Below are 25602 nucleotides of genomic sequence, written 5' to 3' on the forward strand. Positions count from 1 at the left end.
CTGAAAAGAAGAAGCTAGGATGTATGGAAAAAGAAAAGAGAATTAACTCCTCTTTGAAGTATTTTAATTATGGGGAGCAGGAGAGTGGGCCAGATGTCCTCTGAGGTCCCTTCCAATCCTGAGAATCCTATAGTAGAAATAACCCACAGTTCGGTGCTCTGGAATTGTAAGTCAAATGGATAATGGCATGCATCTTCTAAATGGAATGCACTTAACACAGTTTTTTTTAATTTTTAAGGAAAAAATAACACAATTTTGAAGTGTTATCATTTTGTTGTTATGATCAGTGAACGTACCATGTGGTATATTACTTTAATTAATGAGGTACTACTATAGTTATTCTGAAATTCTCATTGGATCTTATAGATCTAATGCAATCAAGTTCAAATTGTTAGTTTTGTGGTTGAGAGAATGAAACATGATTCTCTTTTACTTTTTGAGATGATTTCAGTATATGAATTTTAGAAGACTAAGATCTTTCTAACACTTACTTATAGACTAAAACTGTCATACTTCAACTTCAGACTAGAAGGAGATGGTGAGGGAGATGCAAGGGTCTTTCCAGGATGGGGATCATGTCTTTTTTCCCTTTGTGTTTCTCTCAGTGCCTATTGCAATTACTGTCATTTGGTTGATGTTTAACAAATACTCGTTGAATTGCAGCAAATGAGCTGTGACACCTGAAGAGCTTCCACACATTTCACTATGCCCAAAATGTGCCTATGGTCAATCCCCATGACAAAACTGTGATTTTCCTTCTCCCTCAAAAAGGGAAAAAACTTATACATTAGTCTGTTTCTAAAAATTGACTACCATCCCCTCAACCTAATCTAAAAGTACTATTACTGAAGAATTTTCTGTATCTAAAACAGATTTCCAATTCTAGAAATAAAAGTAAGTCATGACTGAAATCCCCTGGATCCAGCTATGTTCCTTGGGGACAATTGATTCTCTGTATCAAGATCAGGTACTCAATCCTTGGGCCATGCAGCCTCTGACCACGGCCGTCCCACTTTGCATGGCACTTGAAGAGGTTAGCATTGAAGGCATTGCAAGGCTTTTCATGATAATGGCTGTCGATAACAATGTTCGTGATTCAAACTGGAAAACCAAAAATCTCTCTCTGACTCCTAGACACTGTTGCTATGCAAGAAAATATAAGGTTATTGGCACAAAGGAGTAAAACGGTAATCTAATCTTTGGAGGGCAAACTGAGCCAGCTGTTAGACAGACCTCCACTAAGCAACCAATCCTGACCCAGAGATTAGGGTTTCAGGGTGTTTTCCAAAGCAGAGCTAATAACAAGGCACTTCATGAATATCAAAATGCCATGAACAGCCAGACTCAGGAGGGGTGAGCCCTACCTCTGCTGAGCAAATCTGAAGATTCATAAAAGTGCTGTTTTGTTCTGCCATAGGAATCCTTAGCTTAGCAATTAGGGTCACTCCTTGGATTCACTCATCATTTGTGTGTGTGTGTGTGCATGTGCATGCTTGTAACTGTCCATGACTGGGCAAAGAAGAAGTATTCACTTTAAAAGCAGTACAGGCAGGGCACGGTGGCTCACACCTGTAATCCCAGCACTTTGGGAGGCCGAGGTGGGGGGATCACAAGGTCAGGAGATTGAGACCATCTTCGCCAACATGGTGAAACCCTGTCTCTACTGAAAATACAAACATTAGCTTGGTAATCCCAGCTACTCGGGAGGCTGAGGCATGAGAATTGCTTGAACTCATGAGGCAGAAGCTGTAGCGAGCCGAGATCGTGCCACTGCACTCCAGTCTGGTGACAGAGCAAAAAAAAAATAAAAAATGCTTATAAATCCATATACAAATGAAAATGCATGCACAATATAAGCCCAGGATAACTGACAACACTGTAAGTCATTTAGTTGATGGTATAGGTGAATAGTTCTTCCTGTTATTACTATTATTGAAATTTCACCTTCTTTATGGACTAGACAAAATATAAACCTATGATTCTAATTTTAGTTTCCTTTATATCTAGTGATTTTCCTACTTTATTCATTCAATCAACAAAAAAATATTGATCTTTTATGATATGTCGGGTACTCTGTTACAGGCAAGAAGAGTGCCCTTAAAGGAGGAGCTGACTGGTTTTGGGGGAAGGAGGTTGAGGAAAGAAGGAAAAAAAATTGGAAAGGCAAAGAGAAAAGGAAGGAAAGTCAAAAAAAATTGGAAAGGCAAAGATAAAAGGAAGGAATGTCAAAGTATTTGAATCATTATGAGTATGAGTGTGCTTACCTGAAAAGATGAAAAGCAAAGGTTAGAGAAGAATGTGCTAAGTTGGGCTTGTTTGGATGGGATCATACCCATTTGTGTGATGGGGAAGCATAGGTGCATATAGGCTTTAAGGATACACCTAATGAAGGCGTCAGGTCTGCTTATCTGGCACTGTCACATCAGTGAGGTCACATTTATTTATTTATTTATTTTTTTTTTTGAGATGGAGTCTTGCTCTGTCGCCCAGGCTGGAGTAAAGTGGCATGATCTTGGCTCACTGCAAGCTCACCTCCCGGGTTCACGCCATTCTCCTGCCTCAGCCTCTTGAGTAGCTGGGACTACAGGCGCCCACCACCACGCCTGGCTAAGTTTTGTATTTTTAGTAGAGACGGGGCTTCACCATGTTAGCCAGGATGGTCTCGATCTCCTGACCTTGTGATCCGTCTGCCTCGGCCTCCCAAAGTGCTGGGATTAAAGGCTTGAGCCACCATGCCTGGCCATGAGGTCACATTTTAAGAACATTTTGAGGCAACCTGTGAATAGCAAAGGGCTATTACCCAGAATCTTCCCCAATTACTCTGGCATCATAAGTCTCTATCTGGAATTTGTATTAATAATATAGAAATTCCCAATCTTCACAGAAGCCTGTTTGGCTTTCTTAATCATTCTTCTCATTCCATAATAATACTCCTCTTCCACCATGTGTAAGAGGTAGAACCAGGAATACACACCCCCAAGAACTAAAATTATAAAGGATTGTGAGATTCTACCAGGAGGCAGAAAGCATCGTCCACAATCAGCACTAAAATAAGATTTGCTGGTAGACAGTTTTATGTCCCTTTCACTAGGGGATAGAGTGGCTCTCAACCAGTGGCAATTTGTCTCCTGAGGTCACCTTACAATGGCTGGAGGCAGTTTCGATTTTCACCACTGTGGGAATGATATCTCCATCTAGTGGGTAGAAGTCAAAGATGCTGCTAAACATCTTTCAATACACAGGACGGCCTCACACGATTAGAAAATGTCAGCAGTACCAAGGTGGAGAAACTCTGCCCTAACCTATCTGGTGAGCCCGTTGAGGGATCAGCAGGCTTTTCCACATCTTCATAGTAATGATAAACATACATGTGAAGCCAAGCTAGGACCACCAAGGCTATTCCCTGTAGAAATTCACCAACGGAAATTGGATGGGGCAGGGGGTTTTGGGGGAGCAGCAGAGTGAGGACTCTCTGAAGGATCAGTGAGAATGCCAGGCCTCCTGGACATCTCCATGGGAAATTTTAGGTTTTTCTGTAATACTCTAATTACTGCCCTGTCACATCACAAGGAGAACAGGTTGGCAAACCTAGGTACTGAACTAAATAATCTGTGGCATAATCTAAACATATAACAGTAATTAAGCCTGACAACTTAATATGCTACTGAAATTTAAATGTACAGAAGTAATCTACAATTAAGCAATCTTTTGTAATAGCACCCTGCCAGGCTGGAAGATTTCAGGTATAATACTGTGTACTATTAGGTAGCAAAAATATTGACATTAGTAAAATTTACCCAGGCTATGATCTGACACATTCAAATTAACCATTGCTCGAAAAGGAGATGGAGTTAAGGTGGAAATTCAGTTGCTGTCCTTCAGCCAGCATCAGAAGCAGATTTTCATACAGCTGCTTCAGCTGATGTGAATGTGTCTGTACCCAATTAGAACACTAGATTCTAAAAGTCAGGATATTTCAAGTCCTTTATTAGCAGAGAACTGGAATCAGAAAGCGGGGCTCAAAGGGGGATTTACGCATAGAGAGGTTTCCCCTTTGAAGAAAACTGATTTCAATATTTTATTGAAAATTCCAGTCAAACCTTGTATATTTTAATAGGGCTACAACTTAAGTAGGTACCCTGAAAAGGGTATGGGCTTTAAGTTGGTGCCGATCAGGCTGTGAAGCCACCTCCATTATTTACAAGCCATGTGATCTTGGGCATGGTATGTAAATCCTGGCTGCAGTTTTCTCGTCGTCAAAGGTGATCTCACTATGGTTAACTCACAGAGTACATGTAACAATTATTTATGTAATTCTTATCTCTTTACGGTGTCCATTGCTCACAGCAGCCAGAGATCTTTTACACATATTCATTGGATAATCTCATTTCCTTACTTTAATTCTACAACGTTGACCCATGGCAATTAAAGGAAAATCTAGAATCTTGCAAGCCAGCCAGGAGATTGGATTCTCTCCTCCTTCATCCAGTTCACACTGGCTATTTCCCACCATGAGTTCTTTATCGCAACCCTTCTGCCAGGATGACTTTTCTTTTTTCCTCAGATTCTGTCTCAATGTCAGAGAAGCCCCTCTTTGGGACCTTATCTAAAGTTGTGTCTCCAAACTCAATGACTATCCTCTAAAGTTTGGGGTTTTCTCAAACTCATCAATATCTGCAAATATTTTGTATTTGCAACATGTGATATGTAACTGGGGCAAGGACTGTGCATAGTTCTAGCATGGAGTAGATACTTTAAAATATTTAAAAAGGAAGAAAGGGAGGGAGGAGGAAAAGAGGAGGAAGGAAAAAGGAAAGAAGGAAGGAAAAAAGGAAGAAAAGAAAAAATGGAAAAAGAGAAAAGAATGAAGGAAAGGATGAAGGGAAAAAAAAGAAAAGGAGAAGAGGGAAAGGGAAGAAAGAAAAAAGAACAGGAGGAGAGGAAGGGAAGGAAGGAAGGAAGGAAGGAAGGAAGGAAGGAAGGAAGGAAGGAAGGAAGGGAAGGGAAGGGAAGGGAAAAGAAGGGAGGGGAAAGGAAAGAAGGAAGGAAAGAAGGAAGGAAGGAAAGGGGAGAGGGAAGGGCAGGAAACGGAAGGGAAGGAAAGGGAAGGGAAGGGAAAGGACGGAAGGAAAGAAGGAAGGGAAGGAAGGAAACAGAAAAGGAAGAAAGAAGGGAAAGGGGTGAGGGAAAGGAAGGAAAGGGAAGGGAAAGGAAAGGAAGAAGGAGAGAAGGAAGGAAGGAAAGGAAGGAAGGAAGGAAGGAAGGAAGGAAGGAAGGAAGGAAGGAAGGAAGGAAATGAGGAAGGGGAGAAAGAAAGGAAGGAAAGAGGAAAGGAAAGAAATTAGGAAAAAAGGGAAGGAAAGGAGGGAAGGGAAGAGAAGGGAGAAGAAAAGGAGGGAAAGAGGGCACATGAAACAGATAAGGCATCTTAATCTGAGAATAAAATAGAACTTTAATTCCCCCAAGTCTTCCTGCATTATGGAAATCTCAGAGATATTTTTGAGGAAAAACAATTTAAGGTATTTAGATCCCATCAAGAGTAAGAATTGTCAGTGAATTATGATCTCTAGCCATCTGTGTAAACCTTCCTCTTTAACAGCTGTGCGAATCCAGTTAGCCCTCTGCTCTTCCATTTCCTCACCAAAAACTGAAAAATTTTGCGAAATTCCGGAGGTCACTGATGGTTCTATACATAAACCAAATGTCTTGGGTTCTTCATGAGGAGCTTCAGTTTTTATCCTACGTTCATTACTCAGAAATTTAGTAGAAATCAGAAATATATTCAGCTCTACTCTGCATGAACAAGAAATGGCTCTTTTCCATCTCAGTAGCGAGGTGGAAAAGGTGTGAAATATTGTAGTATGTAGCATTCCCTCTGGAAACAAACTTCTCTTTGGATTTCCCCTTTTCCTTCCTGGTCTCCACCTCAGTGGCTCCATTCCCTGCCATCTTCCCATTGTCTGTTTCTCAGGGGGCCTTAGCACAGAGCTCACCTGCATTCATTCCACTTCTCACCCCTACCAATTACCCCACTTAGGGAACAAAGGACCTTCCAAAGATTTCACTCTCTTCTAAGCAGCAGGGAATCTTAATTACAAGTAGATCTTGAAGGTTTACAATATTATTTTCCTCTTACATCCTGAGAAAACTTTAAGAAAGTAACCAACGGTTGTAAGCAAAACTTACAATGCCATTATGGTGTGTTTTTCTTTTTCTTTTTCGTGGCACCCTATTTTCCCATTTTCCCCACCAAATTCTTTTTTTTTTTTTTAAGATAGGATCTCGGTCTGTTACCCAGGTTGGAGTGCAGTAGCGTGATGACGGCTCACCGTAAGCTCTGAACTCCTGGGCTCAAGTGACCCTCTCACCTCAGCCTCCTAGGTAGCTGGGATTTCAGCTATGCACCACTATACCCAGCTATTTTTTTTTTTAATTTTTGTAGAGAACGGGTCTCTCTATGTTGCCCAGGATTGTCCCGAACTCCTAGACTTAAGCAGTCCTCACGTGTCAGCCTCCCAGAGTGTTGAGATTATAGGTGTGAGCCACTGCACCCAACTTTCTATTCCATTTCTTTCCTCTTACATTTTTAGTTTAAGTTGGAGACCAAACCTCTGATGTCATACTTCTTTTTGAAACTCACCACGTGATAAAGCTGTGTCAGCCAGTGCCGTGCATCCCCTGTTTTGGGGTCGAGTCTCACAGAGGTTACTGCAGTGCCTTATCTCCGAAGACAGGAGGGAAACGTGTCTACAACCTGAGCACAGAGGTCAAGGGCTCTGAGTGACATCCAAGCTCAGTCTTTAAGAAACCCCACAGCCTTCCACATGGAGACAGGCAGGCAGCCAGTTCTGCAGAGACCACAGCAGTGCCTCAGCCCAGTGAGGAGCTCAAAGAGGCAGAGAATAACGGGAGCCAGCAGCCACTCACAATGTGTCCTAAAGCACTCATGGGGACAGCACCACCCATATATTTGCAGTTTCCTAAAAATACTACAGGCAAATTGATGTGGTTTGAGCTACAGCCTGACTGAATTGTTACCTAGCACAGCCACTCAGTGGAGAGTAAGCATATCTTAATTGTGGCATCAATAAGCAACTACTGGGAGAGCTTCGCCTTTTTTGTAAGTCATTTGAAGTGCCATTGAGAAAGAACAGACATAGCCAGGCACAATGGCTCATACCTGTAATTCCAGCACTTCAGGAAGCCAAGAAAGGAGGATTACTTGAGGCTGGGAGTTTGTGACCAGCCTGGGCAATATAGCAAGACCCCATCTCTGCAAAGATAAAAATAAAAATAAATAAGCTGGGTATGGTGGCATGTGCCAGAAGTCCTAGCTACTCAGGAGGCTGAGGCAGCAGGATCACTTGAGCTCAGGAGTTGGAGCCTGCAGTGAGCTCTGATGGCACCACTGTACTCCAGTCTTGGTGATGGAGCAAGACTCTGTTTCAAAAAAAGGAAAAAAGAAAAAAGAAAAGAAGAAAGACCCCCCCAACACACACACATACACACTCCCCTCCCCACATTTATCAAAAGGAGATGCTGAGGAGACCCACATGATAATTTTTTGTCTAAACATAGTAAAGGATTTGGGATTTGCACATGAAAGTAACTTTGCTAAGATAAAGCACCAAGTTACATGATATTCTTCTACATTTTTGACAAGTTTTGTAAGGCATTCTGTTTGCATTTATCACCTCTTTTCTTCTTTGCAGAGGAGACTCCAGGTTACACAAATGGACATAATGAGAAATCAAACTGCCGAAAAGTCCCTATCCTTACTGAACTGAGTAAGTGGTGTTTCGAGGGCAAAATTCAATGGAGAAATTTTTGTGATATATAATTGATGTTCCAAGGATCTATTTAGAATGCACAGTCAAAGGACTGAGGAACCAGAATGGGGCTCAGAGCTTTAAGTGTTTGCCTGAATGTTACACTGGGCTTTGATCCAACTGGGGACGTCGGTATATCTGGTGTCAGGGTTCAGAAATGACATCTGCCTTCTCCACTCTTCTAGTTACCAAGAGAGGGAGGGGGACTAGCAACTAGCTTAGTCTTATTCAGAGGGAGGGGCCACGGATATGAAGACTGCTAGAAAGTATCTCCCTGTACTGACTAGTCAAACCCATCACAGGACTTCAAGTCAGATGCCTTCCTTTCCAGCAATGACACCAGGCCTGGGGCCAGGGTAAGGCAGGACAGGCATGTGGGGTACAGACTTAGAGGAGGTGCTCACCCTTGGTGTCTCCAAATTTTGTGTCCCATGTATTCCCCCCTGTCACCTTAATCCCAGCCCTGAGTGATACTTTCCTAAAATAGGCAAAAAAAAAAAAAAAAAAAAAAAACCTCTCAAAGAATTAACAGAATATGCTGTTATCTGTTACCAACACCTGTACAAAACTTCCCTAGGCATGAGGAGCTCTGGGAACAGAAGACAAGGGAGGGAAGGCAGGGAAGGCTGCCCAAGTGCCTTTGGTGGAGTGCATTGCTGGGGCACCAGGGGATGCATTGGGATTTACTACTGAGTATAGTTGACAGGAAAAGGAGAAAATCCCAGGCAAAAGGAGAACAGTGCCATTAGCGCAGATCGAACCAATTAGGAGATGATCTCTAAAAACTGGTCCTGGCTGTGATTTGACCTGATTTTACTAACTAGAAAAATGCATAGTGGGCATTTTATGAGCAAGATTACCAAAACCACTGGGATTTATCCCAAATTAGATGAACATCTAGAACTCTTAGTCCTGCAAACAAAGCAGGGCAACTTAGAGAGGAATCAGTAGGTGTCACCACCACGTGAGCTGGGAGTGACAGTGTAGCAGGTGAGAGGTGAGTCACTGCCTCATTGCTACCTAGCTTTCCTGGCCATTTTGTGGAGCAGAGGCTGTTGAAGTTCAGCTCTGAAGATCCTAGACCCCTGGATCCTAGTACCTGCTTGCCTATTTGGAAACCACCTTGAAGCTGTCTGCTGCAGTTTTTAATTACATTTCACTTTTTTCCTCCCCTTTGAAGCATCTCTCACTCCTGAGCTGTATACAGTTGGTTCTCTGTATCTGTGAGGCATTGTTTCCATAACTCACTCACTCTCTACTCCTCTCCTGGCCCTACTTCGTGCAGACACCAAAATCCATGATGTTCAAGTCCTTTATATAAAATGGTGTAATACCGTCAACCCTCTGCATCCATGGGTTTCCATTCAAGAATTCAATTAGTTGAATTCTTGAATGCAAAACCTGTGGAAATGGAGGGCCAACTGTATACACCAAATGCATTAATTCAAAGAAGAGTGTAAGTTAGAGTGGTTGGGAAGAAATGAGCCAGTTTCTCATTGACCCAGAGGTGCATCTGATCACTCTCCAGGGACTTACAGGCTTTGTTTCTGGCACCAAGTAGCCCTTGTCAAGTTAGCCTAACAACCTACCTGCCAGCTTGTCCAGGTTCTTGTTGTCTGGCTGGCTGGAAAGGGTCATGTTGACATGGGAGTTGCAGGTCTGATGTTCTGTACCACTTTGGTACAGAATGCATGGGGATCTGAAGGAAATGGCCAGGAAAGCTGAGGCCACTAGTTTAGGATGATACAGCAGAATTTGGACAAAGGCTCATGGGATATTTGTGTGTCTGTGTGTGTGTGTGTGTGTGTGTGTGTGTGTGTGTGTGTGGAGGGTTCACAATGCAAGGAGAGGAACGTAGAAGTGCACAGGAGATGTGGGTTGATATTAGTCATCCCTTGCTCATCTTTTATGAAAATAAAGCTGTTCTCGAAGAAAATGATTCATTAATATCACTTCATTCATTAACGTCACTTCCTCCAAACATACTGAGGAATAATTTAAGGCATTAGGGGATAATCTAGTCATAGTAAGCAATGGATTCTGAGTTACATGTCCAGTAGATTTGTTTGGATTGGTCATTTCAAGAACTGTAATATCAAGAACTGTGGGGAGTCTAAGGATATCCTATTTGCAAACCAACAAGTGCACCTACCCCAGTGTCACGGATGCTGGCAGAAGATATGAGACTCCTGGATCAGAGACCAAAACAAAACAAAACAAAACCAGTTTATTACTCAGAGTAATAACAGCAGCCAGAGTATCCTCATTTTTGTGTTGGTTGCTCAAGCCCTGCTTTCCAGCAGGTGACATGAAGAGGGCCACGTGACACCTGTACCCACAGTGGATTGCTCTTTAGGATAGGAACCTGAACTCAGGAAACCAGAGTCTTTTATGACAGGCAGTAAGCATGCCTTCCCTTTGCTCCTGTGGGAGACACCATCTCTATCTTCCAATGCTGTTCTTGAGACAAACATTCTTGAAAGAAGATTCTAGAAACAAACTTTGGGAGGCTGAGGCGGGTGGATCATTTGAAGTCAAGAGTTTGAGACCAGCCTGGCCAACAAGGTGAAACCCTGTCTCTACTAAAAATACAAAAATTAGCCGGACATGGTGGTACATGCCTGTAATTCTAGCTACTTGGGAGGCTGAAGCATGAGAATTGCTTGAACCTGGAAGGCAGAGGTTGCAGTGACTATGCCACTGGGCAGCGTGGGTGATGAAGTGAGACTATCTCAAAAAAAAAAAAAAGTCTAGGAACAAAGGCAGCCTGTGCATCTCCTCTCATGGACCACAATGACCAGCTGTATTCACCTCAGAGGCTGCCTACAAGGGTCTGAGTTGGAGCCTGGGGCCAGTATAGACATGCTGATGGATAGTTTGGCTACTGGTATACTGGCCTCAGTTAGGATGATTCCCTAAGCCTTTGCCACACAGAGTGCTGTCCATGAATCGGCAACATCAGCAGCATCTGGGAGCTGGCTGGGCACGTAGACTCTCAGCCCTCACCCTAGATCCAGTGAATCAGAATCTACATTGCAACCAAATCCCTAAGTGATTCATATGTGCATTAAATTTTGAAAGGCACTGGGCATAAGTGACTCTAGGAACCCAAGTAAATACCAAGTCATCTATCTCATAGTATTTTGAGAAATAAAAGACTTTAACTGGGGTGACCATGTGTTCCTATTTATTCCTATGATTCCAGGACAATTGTTGAGCATGCTCCCTTTTGCTCCCCCAAAATATCCTGGTTTGAAAGATAAATTATACAAGGATGACAATCAGAACACTTCTTGAGAAACAGCCTGTGCTCCAGCAATGCCCCCATGATGGTGAATGTACCCAATAGAACTATGTCTTTTCTGGGAAGGAAGATATTTGGAAAGGAAAGAAAAAAAATGTACTGAAATAGGGGTAGATCCCACAGAGACCCCAAAGTAGACATCAGATCTTTTGATCACGTGGTCGCTCCTTGGCCGGCATGGATGGCACTCTGATCTGCTTGTCTTTCCTTTTTGCCTCTTGCCTTGCAGAAAATCCTTCCAACATTCACTTTATTGAACAGCTTGGTGGACTGGAAGGGTCCCTCCAAGAAACAAATCTGCATCTCAGCACTGCCTTTTCTACGGGCACTGTTTTTTCTGGCAGCTTCTTGGATTCTCTCCTGGCCACGGTAAGAAAAGCTAAGCCACAGAGCCCCCAAAACCAAGCCCTCTGCGGAGAAGTGAGCAGGTGGTGTAGGGCTGAGTAGATGATAACACCTCACAGTTCTAAGTTCTCTTTGATTTTGAAAAACAAGCTTGTTCCCATACATTAACTAATCTTTTCTCATAACTACTTGGTGTGGGAAGCAACATTTTCAAGATTAAAAACTTGAGGGCCTTGCAGCCAGAACCCCTGATGCCAGGAAGAGTGAGTGTCAGCCTCTCAGCTTCTAAGGCATCACTGCAGACCAGGTCCCTTGGGATGAGAGCTCAGGAGATACCACTTTCCCTTCTCTCTAAAATCCTCCCAACAGCTCATGTGGAAATTGGCCATAAAGGGATCCCGGGTTTCAAGGAAGAAGCTCTGGCCTTTGCTGGTGAGTTTTGCTCAGAGCTAAGTCAAATCTCCCTCCAAGTTCCTCCTCTCATGGGGGGCATTGTTGACTACATGGTTGTTCTTTAGTTTTCAGCACCTCTTTAGCCACCTGGCAGACCTTTTCCATCCATTAGGATTCCCCTGGGTGGAATTAATTCATCCTACAAATGCCCACTGAACACGCCTACTCTGCACAGGGCACTGTTGGGGTGCTGGGGAATCCGCAGTGTGAGAATGACACCTGGGGCCTGCTGAGTGGAGGGGATTGACATATGCATGATAAATAAGTAACACAGAGGGATGCCAGTTAAAGGGCTAAGGAGATGTGAGATAGGAAATGAGGAATTTGGGGAAGGAATTGCAAGATTCAGTAACATTGCCTTCTCAGGGAAGGCAATGCTGAGAAGGCAGCAGGTGACCCCAGCTCTAGGGGAGAGGAGAGAACACAGCATTCAGAAGCAGTGAGGTGGGAGTTGTTGGAAATAGATAATTGGTGCTGTGAAGAAAAGTCAGCATGGAGACAAAAGACCTCTCAGCAAGGCAATCTTTACTTTCTGCAGAAAGGGTGCTCAATGGCAGATGGAACAATGGCAAGAGCACACTTGAACAAAGGAAAAGCAGACATATTTATCCCTTATGCATTTGGGTCATCCTTACTGCTGTGTCCTGCATCCATTGGCTGGAGCTGGAACTCACAGTCTTAAACTGATACCCAATTTGCTAATAACCTAAAAGTTTCCTAAATAGGTAAGTGCAAGGAAGAATGAAGAAGGAGAGGAAGTTGCTTATGAAAGGTTTAAGGAAGCAATAACATTTCCACATAAAGAAGGTGCATAAGCTATGAGCTAAGACTTGCCTGGGTCTGTCCAGGCATGCCTGAATAAGCCAAAGCAAATAACCAGGTGAAGGTGTAAGAACTAATAGTTGATAGGAGGCTTTAGAGTAAGGAGCTATTATTCCTAGTGTCTATTATTTTATTTTTAAACCAAGATGAGCTTCGAAGAGGAACTTTTCTGCTTTCTACAGAGTATACCCCAGGGTGTTAAAGGAATTTCAAATTGACCGAGACTCATGAGATCGTTGTGTAGCCATTTGTGAATGACTTGCAAAAACTCTTCCAAAGGAAAGCCACATAACCCACTGCCTCCTACACTCCTCCTGCCCGGGATTTTCAAGGGAAGAGCTGCAATGTCAATATGCAGATGCTTAAATGCAGAAGAATCTGAGCACAGTTGATGAACTTGCTGCCTCCTGGAGGTCTACAATGAGAGGCATCATGCCTGAATTTCAGGAATGCCTCAAGGCACAGTTAGCAAGTTTAAGGGAGCACGGCTGGGCATCTCCATCCCCTTCCTGACATCAATGCCATTCGGCATGAGATTGTGTTGCCCTGGGCTCTGCCTCTCTAAGCCGTGGTAGGGGTCTCATACACCCCATCAAGCTCTTAGAGAGAGAATACCACTTCAGTGGTAGTTTAACATTAAACAAATTGGTAGAGTGCAAGGCTCCAAAAGAGTTAAGCAGCTCGGCCTTCATTGAGCCAGGGAGGTACTAGAGGAAGTCAAGTCAGGTTACTTTTCTGAGAAGGTGGCTCTGTCAGAGAAAGTGTTATATCACTGTCTGTCACTGATATGTCAATTAACTCGCCTGGAATTAATGACTGGAGTGTCAGGCAGGAGGTGACTTTCGCTGAACTTGACCTGTCTGCAGATACATTTCAGATGGGTTTCAGGTCCCAGTTCTCTTCAGAGATCCTTAGATGTCAGGCAGCTTCATGCCTTAAATTAAAACTGAGACTTAATTAAACACCACTGGCTCACACAGGCAGGAATAGAGCCACAGATTCTATTTAGAGTTGGTCAGAAGGGCAGGATGGACAGGGAAGGGCTGGAAGAGTAAGGACAAAAATGAATGAACACACAACCACAAGCCAGTATGAGGAACACAGATTTGGTCATGAGCCTGATTCCTCCCACCACTCAGCACCTGATCGTGACATTGGTCTTGGGTGGTCTAAAGAGTGCAGGTTCTTCCCAGGCTGCCTTCAGATATTGGGTCGATGGGCTTCACTCGGTGGAACAGGAAGATTCTTGCTGGAAAACAAAATGTGCTACATAGAGAATAAAAGCCACATAGTGTGACCTAAAACTGGGGTCATCGCATGAGGTCACAACACGCAGTGGGTCATCAGCTTCGCCTTCAGAACTCTTGGTAAGTACTTATTTTAGGACTGGCATTTGCTCAACTGAATTTGGGCAGGGACAGCAATGGAGCATCCGGGAAGAAGGCATCTTCTATGTCAAGGGTGCCGACTGAATCTTGAACCTCTAAATCTCTACCTAGCAGTTTTCTGCCCCAGCTCTTGAATCTTTAATGTTGTACACCACAGCAAAATGAACACACTGTAACACTATTTAATGATGAGTGAACTGGGCCATTGTAAATAATTGTGAATGCTGATAATTTTTGTTTTCCTTCTCTTGTTTCCCTTCTCCCTGCACCTGATTCTACTGGTTCTGTGGGCCCTTATCAGTGTGGGGGTGGCTTCCCATCACCAAAGAAAGACCCAAGGATCAAGACTGAGCCTCCAATCTCATTGTCTCCTTTATTCTGGGGACCACTTGATTTTGGGTGGACTCTGGATCTTACCACCTAGTCACATGGAAATACCCTCGGAGAGGAAGAGAACATTTATCACCTTCCAATAACAACATCTAGAGTCACTACAGTGGCTCCTGAAGACGTTCTCAAACATTTCATTTATTCTCCATATGTGCTGGAGCATCTCCTGGCTGAGGGTTGGTAGGAAGGCAATGACCTCGATCTCCCCATTAACTTAGAAAGGCAGTTGTGGGTCCTGGAGCTGTGACCCCCACAGACCCGCAAGGCAGACATTGCTGATGACCACAGTTCTCGTCCCCCAGATCATACCTTTTCCTACATAGGTCTCTAGGCAATTTATTTAGATGAGTTTTCTTGTTGAGATAATATCAAGAATAATAGCTATTGATCTTAAGAAGAGTAACATCTCTCAAGCACTTACCCAGAGCCAAGGAATTCACTAAGTGCATTACCTCCATTACCTGGTTTAATTCTCCTGTTAAATACGGAAGCTTAGCTGGGTAAATAATCTGCCAAAGGCTGCATCATTTACCAGTAACAAGTTGGTTTTCAGATCCAAGTGTATGTGATCCCAGAGTCATTCCTCGCTGCCACAATCAACTGCCCCTCCAAAAATCTATTTCTGTAATGATCAGTGTTCTTGCAACACAGAGATTTTCAAGTTTAGTTTAGAGGGCTCCTTCCCTGACAATGCTCTGTGTAGAAAGAAGGAGATGTACCCACCCTGCCTTGCCCACCCACACCTCTCCCCTCCATCAGAGTAACTCCACTTTCATCTGTGGTATATTAGAGGCACCTGCATAAGATTCAGTTGCACAAGAGACGTCTGTTGTTAAGAAGATTTTGGAATTCATTCCCTTCAAGTTAGGATGCAGGACCAACAGAGAGGCATAACATAAACAGATTCCTATTCTCCTCTATTCTGAGACAGTTTTCCGATTTCCAGCCAGAAGTCTGGTGTAGGAGGCAGGAGTCAGTCATTTTGCCCAATTTTGCATGTCCCTTTTATCCATAATATCCCTCCACAAAGACTGTCTTCTGGGTTTGACACTTCCAACCTGCAGCCCAGCTTAATGCACCAAGAGATCTGTGTCCCATTGCAACATAAGAGGTTACAGAGGTTGCAATTAGACTCTAAACGTTGGTTTCCCTGATACCCACACTATACAGAAGGTCAAGGCTAAGAGCAGATGCATTCAGGACAGGCTCCCTGAATGTATCTGCTAATGCTTCAGCAGTTTGTGAAACAAGATGAGAACACCAGCCATTACTTCAATCCCAGTGAACTGTATTTTCAACTGGATATTAAGGGCCCACTTCCTTCCCATGTGTTCTCTCTCCACTGCCCCTAATAAACACCAAGAATAAATGTGCGAATCCGAAGAAGGCCACAAAGCCCACAGTCATGTGCTGTGAACTTGTTACTGCTTAGAAATACTAAGGTTTTGTTTACATTTTCATGCAATTTTAAAAATTCTATCCCTTGATAGACCTGTGCTAGTTTTTTCAATGTAAAATAATGGGTTTTTCCCTCCAAACCTTCTGATACAGTTGACATTAAAATGGCTTCAAGTGTTCCTGGTATACTACCCTAAACTCCTGACCCAGCTGAAGAAATATGCCTATAGGATATAATTCAGATTTGCTTTTAATCCTCTATCAGTTCAGTGCTGTAAACATTCAAATATGGTGGGGCAGCCAGGCCCATATGCAGGGTTCCTATCTGGTTCTAGAACAAAAGACTTTCAAAACTAGATGTGAACCTGGGGAGCACTTTCCCTTACTTATAAGGAAATTCAAGTCCACACAAATTACATGACATTCTTAAGGTCACTTGGCTTGTTAGTTGCAGTTTTCCTATCCTATAATCTCACTCTGAGATTAGAAGTATTTCCCAAAGAATGTTTGATCTTAAGGTCTTTGAGAATTCTCAGAATGAAAAGCAGCATTTGGCTAGGATGTTAGCATCTATACCATTAGGTAATATTCTAGGTTATGACAGGGACCACAACATTCACAGTAGCTGAAAGTTAAAACATTTTGGGCAGCAACATTTTCTAACATTGAAAGTCCAAGTTCCAGTAAATAAGATGATATTAGAAACATTGACCAAATTTGAAAGTCCGAAATATTTCAAGTACCCTTCAACTTGCAGATTTTCTTGTGAAAGACAAGAGGGAGGGAGAGAGAGAACAAGAGGGAGAGAGAGAACTAGAGGGAGGGAGGGAGGGAAGGATGAAGGGAGAGAGGAAAGAAGGAAAGAAGGAAGGAAGGAAGGAAGGAAGGAAGGAAGGGTGAGAGGGAGGGAGGGAGGGAAAGGGAAGATAGAAAGAAAGAGATATTGAGAAAGGTCTGTGCCAGAGAACCCCAAATAATAAGAATAGGAGATGAGCTCACAGCATATGGGTGACATGTAAATCCCATTATTTTTCTCAATATAGAATTATAATCCTTTTGATGTCAGAGCTGAAGAAATGATATATTCAAAAGCTAAGCCTCTCTTAGTGAAATATGTAAAGCACATGTTTCCCTAGAGCTGTTGATACCAGGATAACCCTAGAATTTACACCTTTTCTTTAATCAGTGGAGAATTATTCTAACAGCATTACGTTTGATCACTCTACACTATGGCCACATGTTCTTAAAGGGATTGTGACTGAACCTGGATTTATGTCCTCCACTACCCCCCCCTCCCCGCCAGGATATCGGGGACTTTATTCCATAAGCACCCTCCCAGGTGGTAGTGGGATATAACAAAGAAGAAACATAAGGAGGAAGACATCACTCCGGAAATTTCTTTAGTCTGGGGACTAGGGCGAAGTCATCTTTTAACCTAAAAAATACTGTAAAAGTTATTTTTATTATCTTCTAATTCATATAGATTATATTATTTCTTGTCAACTTGTCCCAATCACGTCTACATTTTACCAGCAATATTTATTTGTTAAAAATTACCTATCCATTGAAGTCAATATTCTTACAGCTTTCAAACACCTGCCTTGTTCAGTGCACTACTGAGGATATGAGTGTTATGTAGACATAGCCTATCTTCTGAAGGAGCACATCGTCTTCAGGAAGTATTGCTCAGTCTGATCTGAGGACAACCAGTGCCAGAACCACTCAGGGTGCTCTTTAAATTCCAATTCCCACTCCTGTCCATATATTCTGATCCAGGAGATCTGGGATCCCAGAAATCTACACTCATTAATATCACTTCAGATGATCCAGATACATGAGAAGCAATGATAAAGAAAACAGAATTTAGCAATGTGTGCAGTATATTTTACTTAATCCCACAAGCAATGCTAGAAGGTAAGTATTGCCACGTCAGCTTTAAAGATTATAAAACTGTTGCTGAACAAACAATCAGCCAGACACAGTGGCTCATGCCTGTAATCCCAGCACTTTGGGAGGCCAAGGCAGGTGGATCCCTTGAGGTCAGGAGTTTGATACCAGCGTGGCCAACATGGCAAAACCGTGTTTCTACTAAAAATACAAAAAAATTACCCAGGTGTGGTGGTGCACGCCTGTAATTCCAGCTACTTGGGAGGCTGAGGCAGGAGAATTGCTCGAATGAAGGAGGCAGAGGTTGCAGTGAGCCGAGATCACACCACTGCACTCTAGCCTAGACAACAAACAGAGTGAGACCCTGTCTCAAAAAAAAAAAAAACAAAAAAAAACCATGAATTGCCCAAAGGCACCCAGCTGGGATATGACAGTCCAGGATTCAAACTCAAGTGTGTTTCATAAAAGCAACTAACTGTAAAAAACTGTAAAATATAGAAAAATGAAATTAAGTAAAACCCAATGCCCATGGAATCCCAAAGAAAGAGAATTTTCATTCTGCTTAGAAGACCCAGGAAATAGTCACAAAGCTGATGAACCAGAGTTTCAAAAGCAAAGGCATGAAGCGGTAAAAGAACCGCTTAAGCACCTGCACATAGACTAGTATGCCCCAGAGGGAACAGGTCATGGGGGAAACAAGCCTGGGAAGGGGGCTGCATCAGATCCTGAAGGTTTTGAAGGCCATGGTGGAGACAGAGGACCTGGTTTTGTGTCAGGATACTAAAAGGTTGAGGAGGTGGAGGTCATGATCTGATTTGTGTTTCTGGGAATTGCTATGTTTACAATGGAAGCATTGTAAACAATGGGATGCAGATGAGAAGAAAATCAAGGCAGAACAAGAAGTAAAGAGGTTCCTATGATAATCCAGATTTCAGAAGATGGATCCCTGAATTTGAAAGTAGAGAAAATAAATGGTAAATGAATAACAATTGAAGTTATTCCTGATATTCATTATAAAAGAAAAATGATTGCATTTAGATAATATATAAACATAGAAATTCTCATTTTTAATAAAGCAAAAGTCTAATTTAGATAAAATGAAGGATGAAAAATTAAAAATATTATATATTCAATAAATTTGAGAAAACCTAGTGGGTAATATATTCCAATGACCTTTCCATGTATTTTAATGCCTGGTCCACACTGAATGTAGTAGCAATCCTGGAGAAAGAGACTTTATTAAAATGGCTGGGATTATTCAGACTGAAGCTCATTGCAAAATAAGAAGTTTGCCATGTCTTCCTCTGGTTTCGTTTGGATGCCAAAGATTCTGAAACCCTATCCATTTAATTATTAAACAGCTATAATTTCTAAAGTATAATGAGAGCTATGGGAAATCCAAATACTAATAAGACCTACGTCAATATCTGTCCCTAAATAGGTCACAAACCAAAGGATTATAAGTAAATTCACATCCAGAAGGCTCAAGTATGGATGACAATAATATCATTAGTTCCCCACTGGAAAATCTACAGAACGTCTCAGTAAATATATGTATTTTTAAATATACATTGATGATGATTAGGGTATCTGTGGCCTGACATATATACCTCCTCTGGTCATTTTGGGAAGAGGGGAATGCCTTGTGTCAGTATCATTATCCACTTTCTTCTTCATCTGCAGTGTAATCTCCAAGGAACAGGAACTGGGTCAGTATTGTTTTCTCTGCACTTAGCCTAACCTAGCACAGTACCCAAACTGCCATCCTTCAGCTGCATTAGATAATGATAATGAGAAACACTGTTCTACACCATCAGGTCCATGTTAAACAGCAATGCCCACTAAATCTCCAAGCCTATACCCCTCCACAGTTCACATATTGGCTCTTCTGACTTTGCATGTGGCTTTTCCTTGTTTTCCAGGCCTTCTACAATTATCGTGTCCTGGAATTGCTTCAGATGCTGGTGACAGGAGGAGTAAGTTCTCAGCTGGAACAACATTTAGATAAGGATAAGGTGTATGGTGTGGCAGATAGCTGCACGACGCTCTTGTCTGGAAGAAACCGGTGTAAGCTGGGGCTTCTGTCCTTACACGAAACCGTTTTATCAGACGTTAATGTGAGTCTACTCTTCTCAGAATTCAGTCTTTCACTTCCTTACCTCTCTGAGCTTCTGAAAATGGTCCAGGCTATTTGGGTTCATAGATGTCCCATAGCACAGAAATGATAACAATAAAAATAACAAAAAAAGAATACAAGTTTATATTATTCATAGAGTATTTTACAAATCACAGTGTGTTCATATGTTATATTCATTTTTTATAATAATTATGAGAAGTAGATAAAGCAATTGTTATTATCCCCATCTTCTAGATAAATAACCCAAATCTACAGGGAGCATCAGAGAGGCCTGGCAACTTTGTACCTTGACAAGGGTATTCATAATAATTATAACAGCTAATGTTTATTGAGTATTTTCTCTGTGCTTGTCTTTTTTAGTATTTTTTCCACTTAATCTGTCCATGGATTTATATGGTAGGCATTATTATTAATTCTATTTAACAGATCAAGAAACTGGAGCTCAGAGAAGCAAGGACTTGCCAGAGACCACATTGTCAATCAGTGTCAGAGCAGGGACCCAGCTACAGCAGTTTGACCCTGGGCCTGCCTACTCTCCCTATATTTAAAATGCTAAAGAAATCTGATAAGGTCAGCTGAAATCAGGCAGAAGACTTCTGTACGTGGGTCTAAGAATCTGGCTGCACGAGCCAGTGGAAAATGCTTGCATTTTCTTAGCCAAGGGAGCCTGTAAACAGTAGATTACAGCAAGGGAGAAGATAATAATTCTGGAAAATTCTAACAGGGCATCCAGGCATTTGGGAATCAGAGTAGGGTCCAGCCAAGAAATGAGAGATCTACTTGTCACTGTGGTGCCTTCTGGTTTGGTTTTAATTGGCATTGCATTCAGTTGTCCAGTGTTACTGCTAGGGGCAGGCTTTTCCAAGGAAACATCTTTTGTTGATTCAGAGGACATTAGCAAAACCCCTGGGCAGAATACTATACCTGGTGCATGTTGATGTGTGCTGCCAAAAGGGGCAAGACCCATGCTCTGTGCATTAGCATTTCAGGTGTAAACCACATTCCAGAAGCTCCCTCTTTGTGGTCTGGTCCTTTGCATTTCCGTAGTCCCAGGTTGCTCACCTACAGGTGGACTTGTAAGTGTATATAAGCCCAGGAAACTGTTGCTAGCAACTTCCTGTTGGCATCAAAGAGGACGGTAGACTTGTCCCCACTCCTCTCCCTCCTCTCTCCATTTATGCCATGTCCTCCCTTTGTTCTTTATCCTGAGGAATTACAGAACTGGATGGATTGATCTCTTTTGACCTTGCTGAGCCCATTTGCTGCTGCAGGGGCTTGAAATTGTTGTCTATTCATAATGATCTTGGCTATAGCCCGAGAATAAGGTCCAGATGAGTATTTGGGACTGTGATCTGTTTTGCAGTAGGATAAGATGACTCTTAAGAGGTCATTTAACATCCCAACTCATTATCTCAAAAACTGCGTTTTCCAACCTGTGGCTCATTGTTAATTCATAGTGGTTACCAGAATGGCAATGGTAATAAGGACAAGCACAACAACATGTCACACCACACCCACCAGAAGCTCTTGAAAGAGCCAGAATGATAAAAACAATCACGGGATTAGAGTTTCAGAACTAATCATACTCTTAATTACCTATCCACCTGGCAGTGCCGCCACAAAGATATTAGGAAATGGCTTTCCAAGCTTCTACTACCAGGTAAAGCAAACGACACTCCAGTGAGTGCTTATAATTGCTTGATCAAAGTGCCCAGCCGACATATTTTTGTCTCTTCTCTCCTCAGCCAAGAAACACCTTTGGACAACTGTTCTGTGGCTCACTAGATCTTTTTGGAATCCTGTGTGTTGGCTTATACCGAATAATTGATGAAGAGGAGCTCAACCCAGAAAACAAAAGGGGAGTGTGCTAGATTGGAAAGCACCATCTACCCATTCAAGCATAAGAACCAAAGCTACTTTATTCAATGTGAAAGAGAATTCCAGAGCTCAGGGTCCACAGTTGCAAGGAAGGGTGCATGGGAAATAAAGAACTATGTAAGAATAAGGAGGGATGGGTATAAACAAGAGGGACGAATAATTAGGGTCCTATTAATATTGGCCATGTAAGAAGAATGGAGTCTCTGTCCCCCAGTGAAAATTGAAATGTGGAGCTAGATTTTAAATCAGCTCCACGTTTCAATTTTGTAACTTACTCCTCATCCGTGTCTGTACAACTTTCTAAAGCTGAATGCCACTATCTACATTTGAAAGATGTACTTGTTTTCTGTTGGACTCATTGGGTAGATATTGATTGAGATCAACTTTAGCCATGGTGCTTTTTACATATAAATCATGGGGGTGATATGTTCATCTTTCAATTTAAAGAAAGACCACTCTGACAGCCCTGAGGAAGATAGAAATGTATATGGAGGGGAAAGGGAAAGGAGAGGTTACAGTCTAGAGACAACACAATGGTGTATGCCCAGACTAAGATCCTCACAGTGGGAATGGACAGGATTCAGAAGGGAAGAAGAAATTGAAAGGAATAGGGTGGAAATAGATCGATGGAACCTGTTCCAGGAGAAAGGAGAAGGAAGCCAAATTACTCAAAGTGGAGTGGTCTTGAATAGAAAATAACAGCAACAATTTTTTTGGCCCACAGGAGAAAAGGAGGAAAAGAAGAGATGCCAAGGCAGATCTAGCTCTAGGTGAGGGCTGTGTGTATGGGAATTTTTATTTTGCACTAGGATTTCTCAGTGCACAGTCATTGCTGAGAGAAAAATGGAAGAAATAGTATCAGGAGTTGAGAAAGGAGTCAATTTTTAGATTAGCTGCTGAGAGGAGTGGAAGAGGAGGCTTATTGTGGATTTGTGAAGCAATCCTAGACCATACAGTGAAAGAAGAAAGATTGGAAATCCCAATGCACTGAATAGTAGATGTACTCAGAGTTAAGGGAGTGAGAGAGAAAGTATGATGAGAAGTTGTAGTCAGCAGTGATTTATTGAAATGTAACATTTTAGAGGTGGAACAATGTTAGGAATTAAAACAGCTAGGACATGGCCAAGAAAGTGGTTTGGAAGTAAAGATCATCGGGTACTGGAAGTCATAGCAATATGTCTGAATGCTGGAGTTGTAAACCACATAGACACTGTAGGCATGTAAAAAGATGACTGCACTAGAGTTTGAAAGGAAGAGCATGTCAAGTGCCAAAGGACAAAATAAGCATCGAGGTCTACAGACGACTCTGATGGATGGGGAAGGAAGGTGCCATGGCTTTATAGTACCCACCACCAAGACAACGGGGGAGGACTAATGTTCTGGAAATAGCTCTCTCTCTCCCTCTCTGCCTGAACTCCACCCCTCCCCCTAACACCTCTGTACAGCCCTTGCAACATGATAACTGGGAAAATATACAGCTTATATTAATACTTGATCTCAGGGGAAAAATTGATGTTTTTGTTTTAAACAGAATATGTGATCTTGTTCAGCAGATGTTTTTAAAAATAGAATTGAGGTTACAGACGACTCAGTGGGAAAGATAAAAGTTGGTAGGTTATTCAGTGAAGGAAATTCAATGGTGCCTTGAGATCTATGCTAGGAAAGAGATGATCATTTGAGGCACTAGTGAGGCAATGCAGGATGAAAGCCATACAAAGCTACCGTGCCTCAATGTTCCCACATAAGCACTGTCGCACTCATTACCTCAACTCACATTTTTGGGCATTTGCTATGTACCTGATGCTGTGTTAAGGGTTCTGGATATTCTTTAGGGTTCATTAACATTCGCTATTTGCTTGCTAGTCAGGGTTTCAGATGAAACTGTTTTTTTCTAATGCTTTTCTCCATTGGCCAGGCTACATTCTGTGGGAAAGCTGGTGGCATAAGCATTAGGTTAGAGTAGGTCTAAGTCAGGATGAAAATACCTGAAATATATGTCATCTTTCTGTTGACAAAGCTTGGCTATGTGGTCAATATTGTGCCAGCTGAATTCATGAGTATAGTGACTTTTAAAATCAAATAGACCTGGAGTAAGGCCATTAGACATCAACCAGTCCAAACCACAGTCTTCCCGTTCTTCCCACTGGAACAAAAGATGAGCGCAGCAAGGCCCAGAGAAGGAGGACACCATGCCCAGAGTCAGAAGTGGTTGGGTTCAGAGGCAGGGATGAAAGCCAGCCCCCTCATTCCTACTCTAGAACCTCTTCTCTTGCACTGTGCTACATAAGTAAGTACTAAATAGCTATTTACTATTAATCAGAAACCCATGAAGCAAAACAAAACAAAAACGTTTCCTCTTTGGGCCCAGCAAAATGACCTCTTTGTTTGGGCCACTGCCTGTCGCCACACTGGCCAGCTGCAGAGGCTCAGCATTTATCTTTGATTTGTCTTACAGGTTTGTGATCACCCGGCCAGCCAATGAGTTCAAGCTGCTGCCTTCAGATCTTGTGTTTTGTGCCATACCCTTCAGCACTGCTTGTTATAAAAGGAATGAAGAGTTTTCATTGCAAAAGTCATATGAAATTGTAAATAAAGCATCACAGACAACAGAGACACATTCAGACACAAACTGTCCTCCCACCATTGATTCAGTTACTGAGATATTGTATTCACCAGTCTATTCTTACCAGCCGAGAACTAACTCCCTCTCTGTTCCTAAGCAAATAGCATGGAATCAGAGTAGAACAAACAGTATTATATCATCCCAGACACCTTTAGGTGACAATGCAAAAGAAAATGAAAGGAAAACCTCAGATGAGGAGGTTTATGATGAGGACCCCTTTGCATATTCAGAGCCACTATAGACCTACCCATATTCTTCACTTGCTCTTAACTTGCTGCTTACAAATCATCTCCCGAGAAGCTAACTTTTAACAAAGAAAATAAGAATGGAAGCATGCCATTTTTCTGCCCATGGCTTAGTGGTTCATGAAGGCCACACTGTTTCGGATGAGACAAAAGTCTAATGCCACTGGATCTTGTGTGATAAATAAAGAAATATATGATCAATGCTTCTGTAAGGAAAGTTCATTGCTCCTGACTAGAAAACATGTTAATTTGAGCTGCATTAAAGAAGTCCTCCAGTACTTGCTGGATTCCCCAGGTCAGGAAATACGGGTAATCAAGATAAAAAGGAGAATTACTCAGACATAGGAAAGAAGTAAAGAGACCCCCTTCAATCAAGAATCTTACATTTTCTTTTGTCCCAGAACAGGCAAATAGTAAAGTAGTATATATTTCCCTCTTTCCCTCCCCATCGTATTTTTTGTTACTCCATTGTATTTTTATTTCATTTCTTTTTATAGGAGGTGAGAAGCACCAGAAGAGGAGATGTGACTGGAATTGGAAAACAATTTGTCTATAAGACCTGGGCATATGCCTGGAACATAGTAGAGGTTTCATAAAAATGAATGTTGGAGTATCCTGGGATGGGGTGCCTGAGTGAAATAAGATAGATTAAAGTATGTAACCTTTCAAATTATCTAATTCAAGAACAGAGACATCATTGCATAAAAGGTCTGAAACATTTCCCTATTCCATATTCCAAAGCAAACCAATCCACTGCTGTATAAACCTTATCTTACAATTAAGTCATTTCACCTAGAGGTTACTGTTTACATTGTAAACAAAAGTTCAGCATATCTAGGATGTATCCACTCCCAATTGGTTGTCTTACAACGATGAACTTTGTAAGCAAGCTCCTTGCATTAT

At 42.1% G+C, this 25602-nt stretch overlaps 1 protein-coding gene across 4 annotated transcripts in view; it reads left to right on the forward strand.

Annotated features, from left to right (window-relative positions):
* KCNU1 (potassium calcium-activated channel subfamily U member 1) overlaps positions 1-24900 on the forward strand; it is a 158423-nt gene extending 133523 nt beyond the window's left edge. Inside the window, exons 23-27 of one of the 4 annotated variants that reach the window (XM_055295949.2) lie at positions 7713-7787; positions 11363-11502; positions 19739-19933; positions 21699-21809; positions 24285-24900. In XM_055295949.2, the coding sequence (XP_055151924.2) occupies positions 7713-7787; positions 11363-11502; positions 19739-19933; positions 21699-21809; positions 24285-24695 (932 nt within the window). In that variant the 3' untranslated portion in view covers positions 24696-24900. The remainder of the gene's footprint in view (positions 1-7712; positions 7788-11362; positions 11503-19738; positions 19934-21698; positions 21810-24284) is intronic. The other 3 variants (XM_063610914.1, XM_063610915.1, XM_063610916.1) reach the window with 3 other exon arrangements.
* The last annotated feature ends 702 nt before the right edge of the window (positions 24901-25602 follow it).

This window comes from Symphalangus syndactylus, chromosome 10 (assembly GCF_028878055.3).
Source record: "Symphalangus syndactylus isolate Jambi chromosome 10, NHGRI_mSymSyn1-v2.1_pri, whole genome shotgun sequence".
In the NCBI taxonomy this organism is placed as follows: Eukaryota; Metazoa; Chordata; class Mammalia; order Primates; family Hylobatidae; genus Symphalangus; species Symphalangus syndactylus.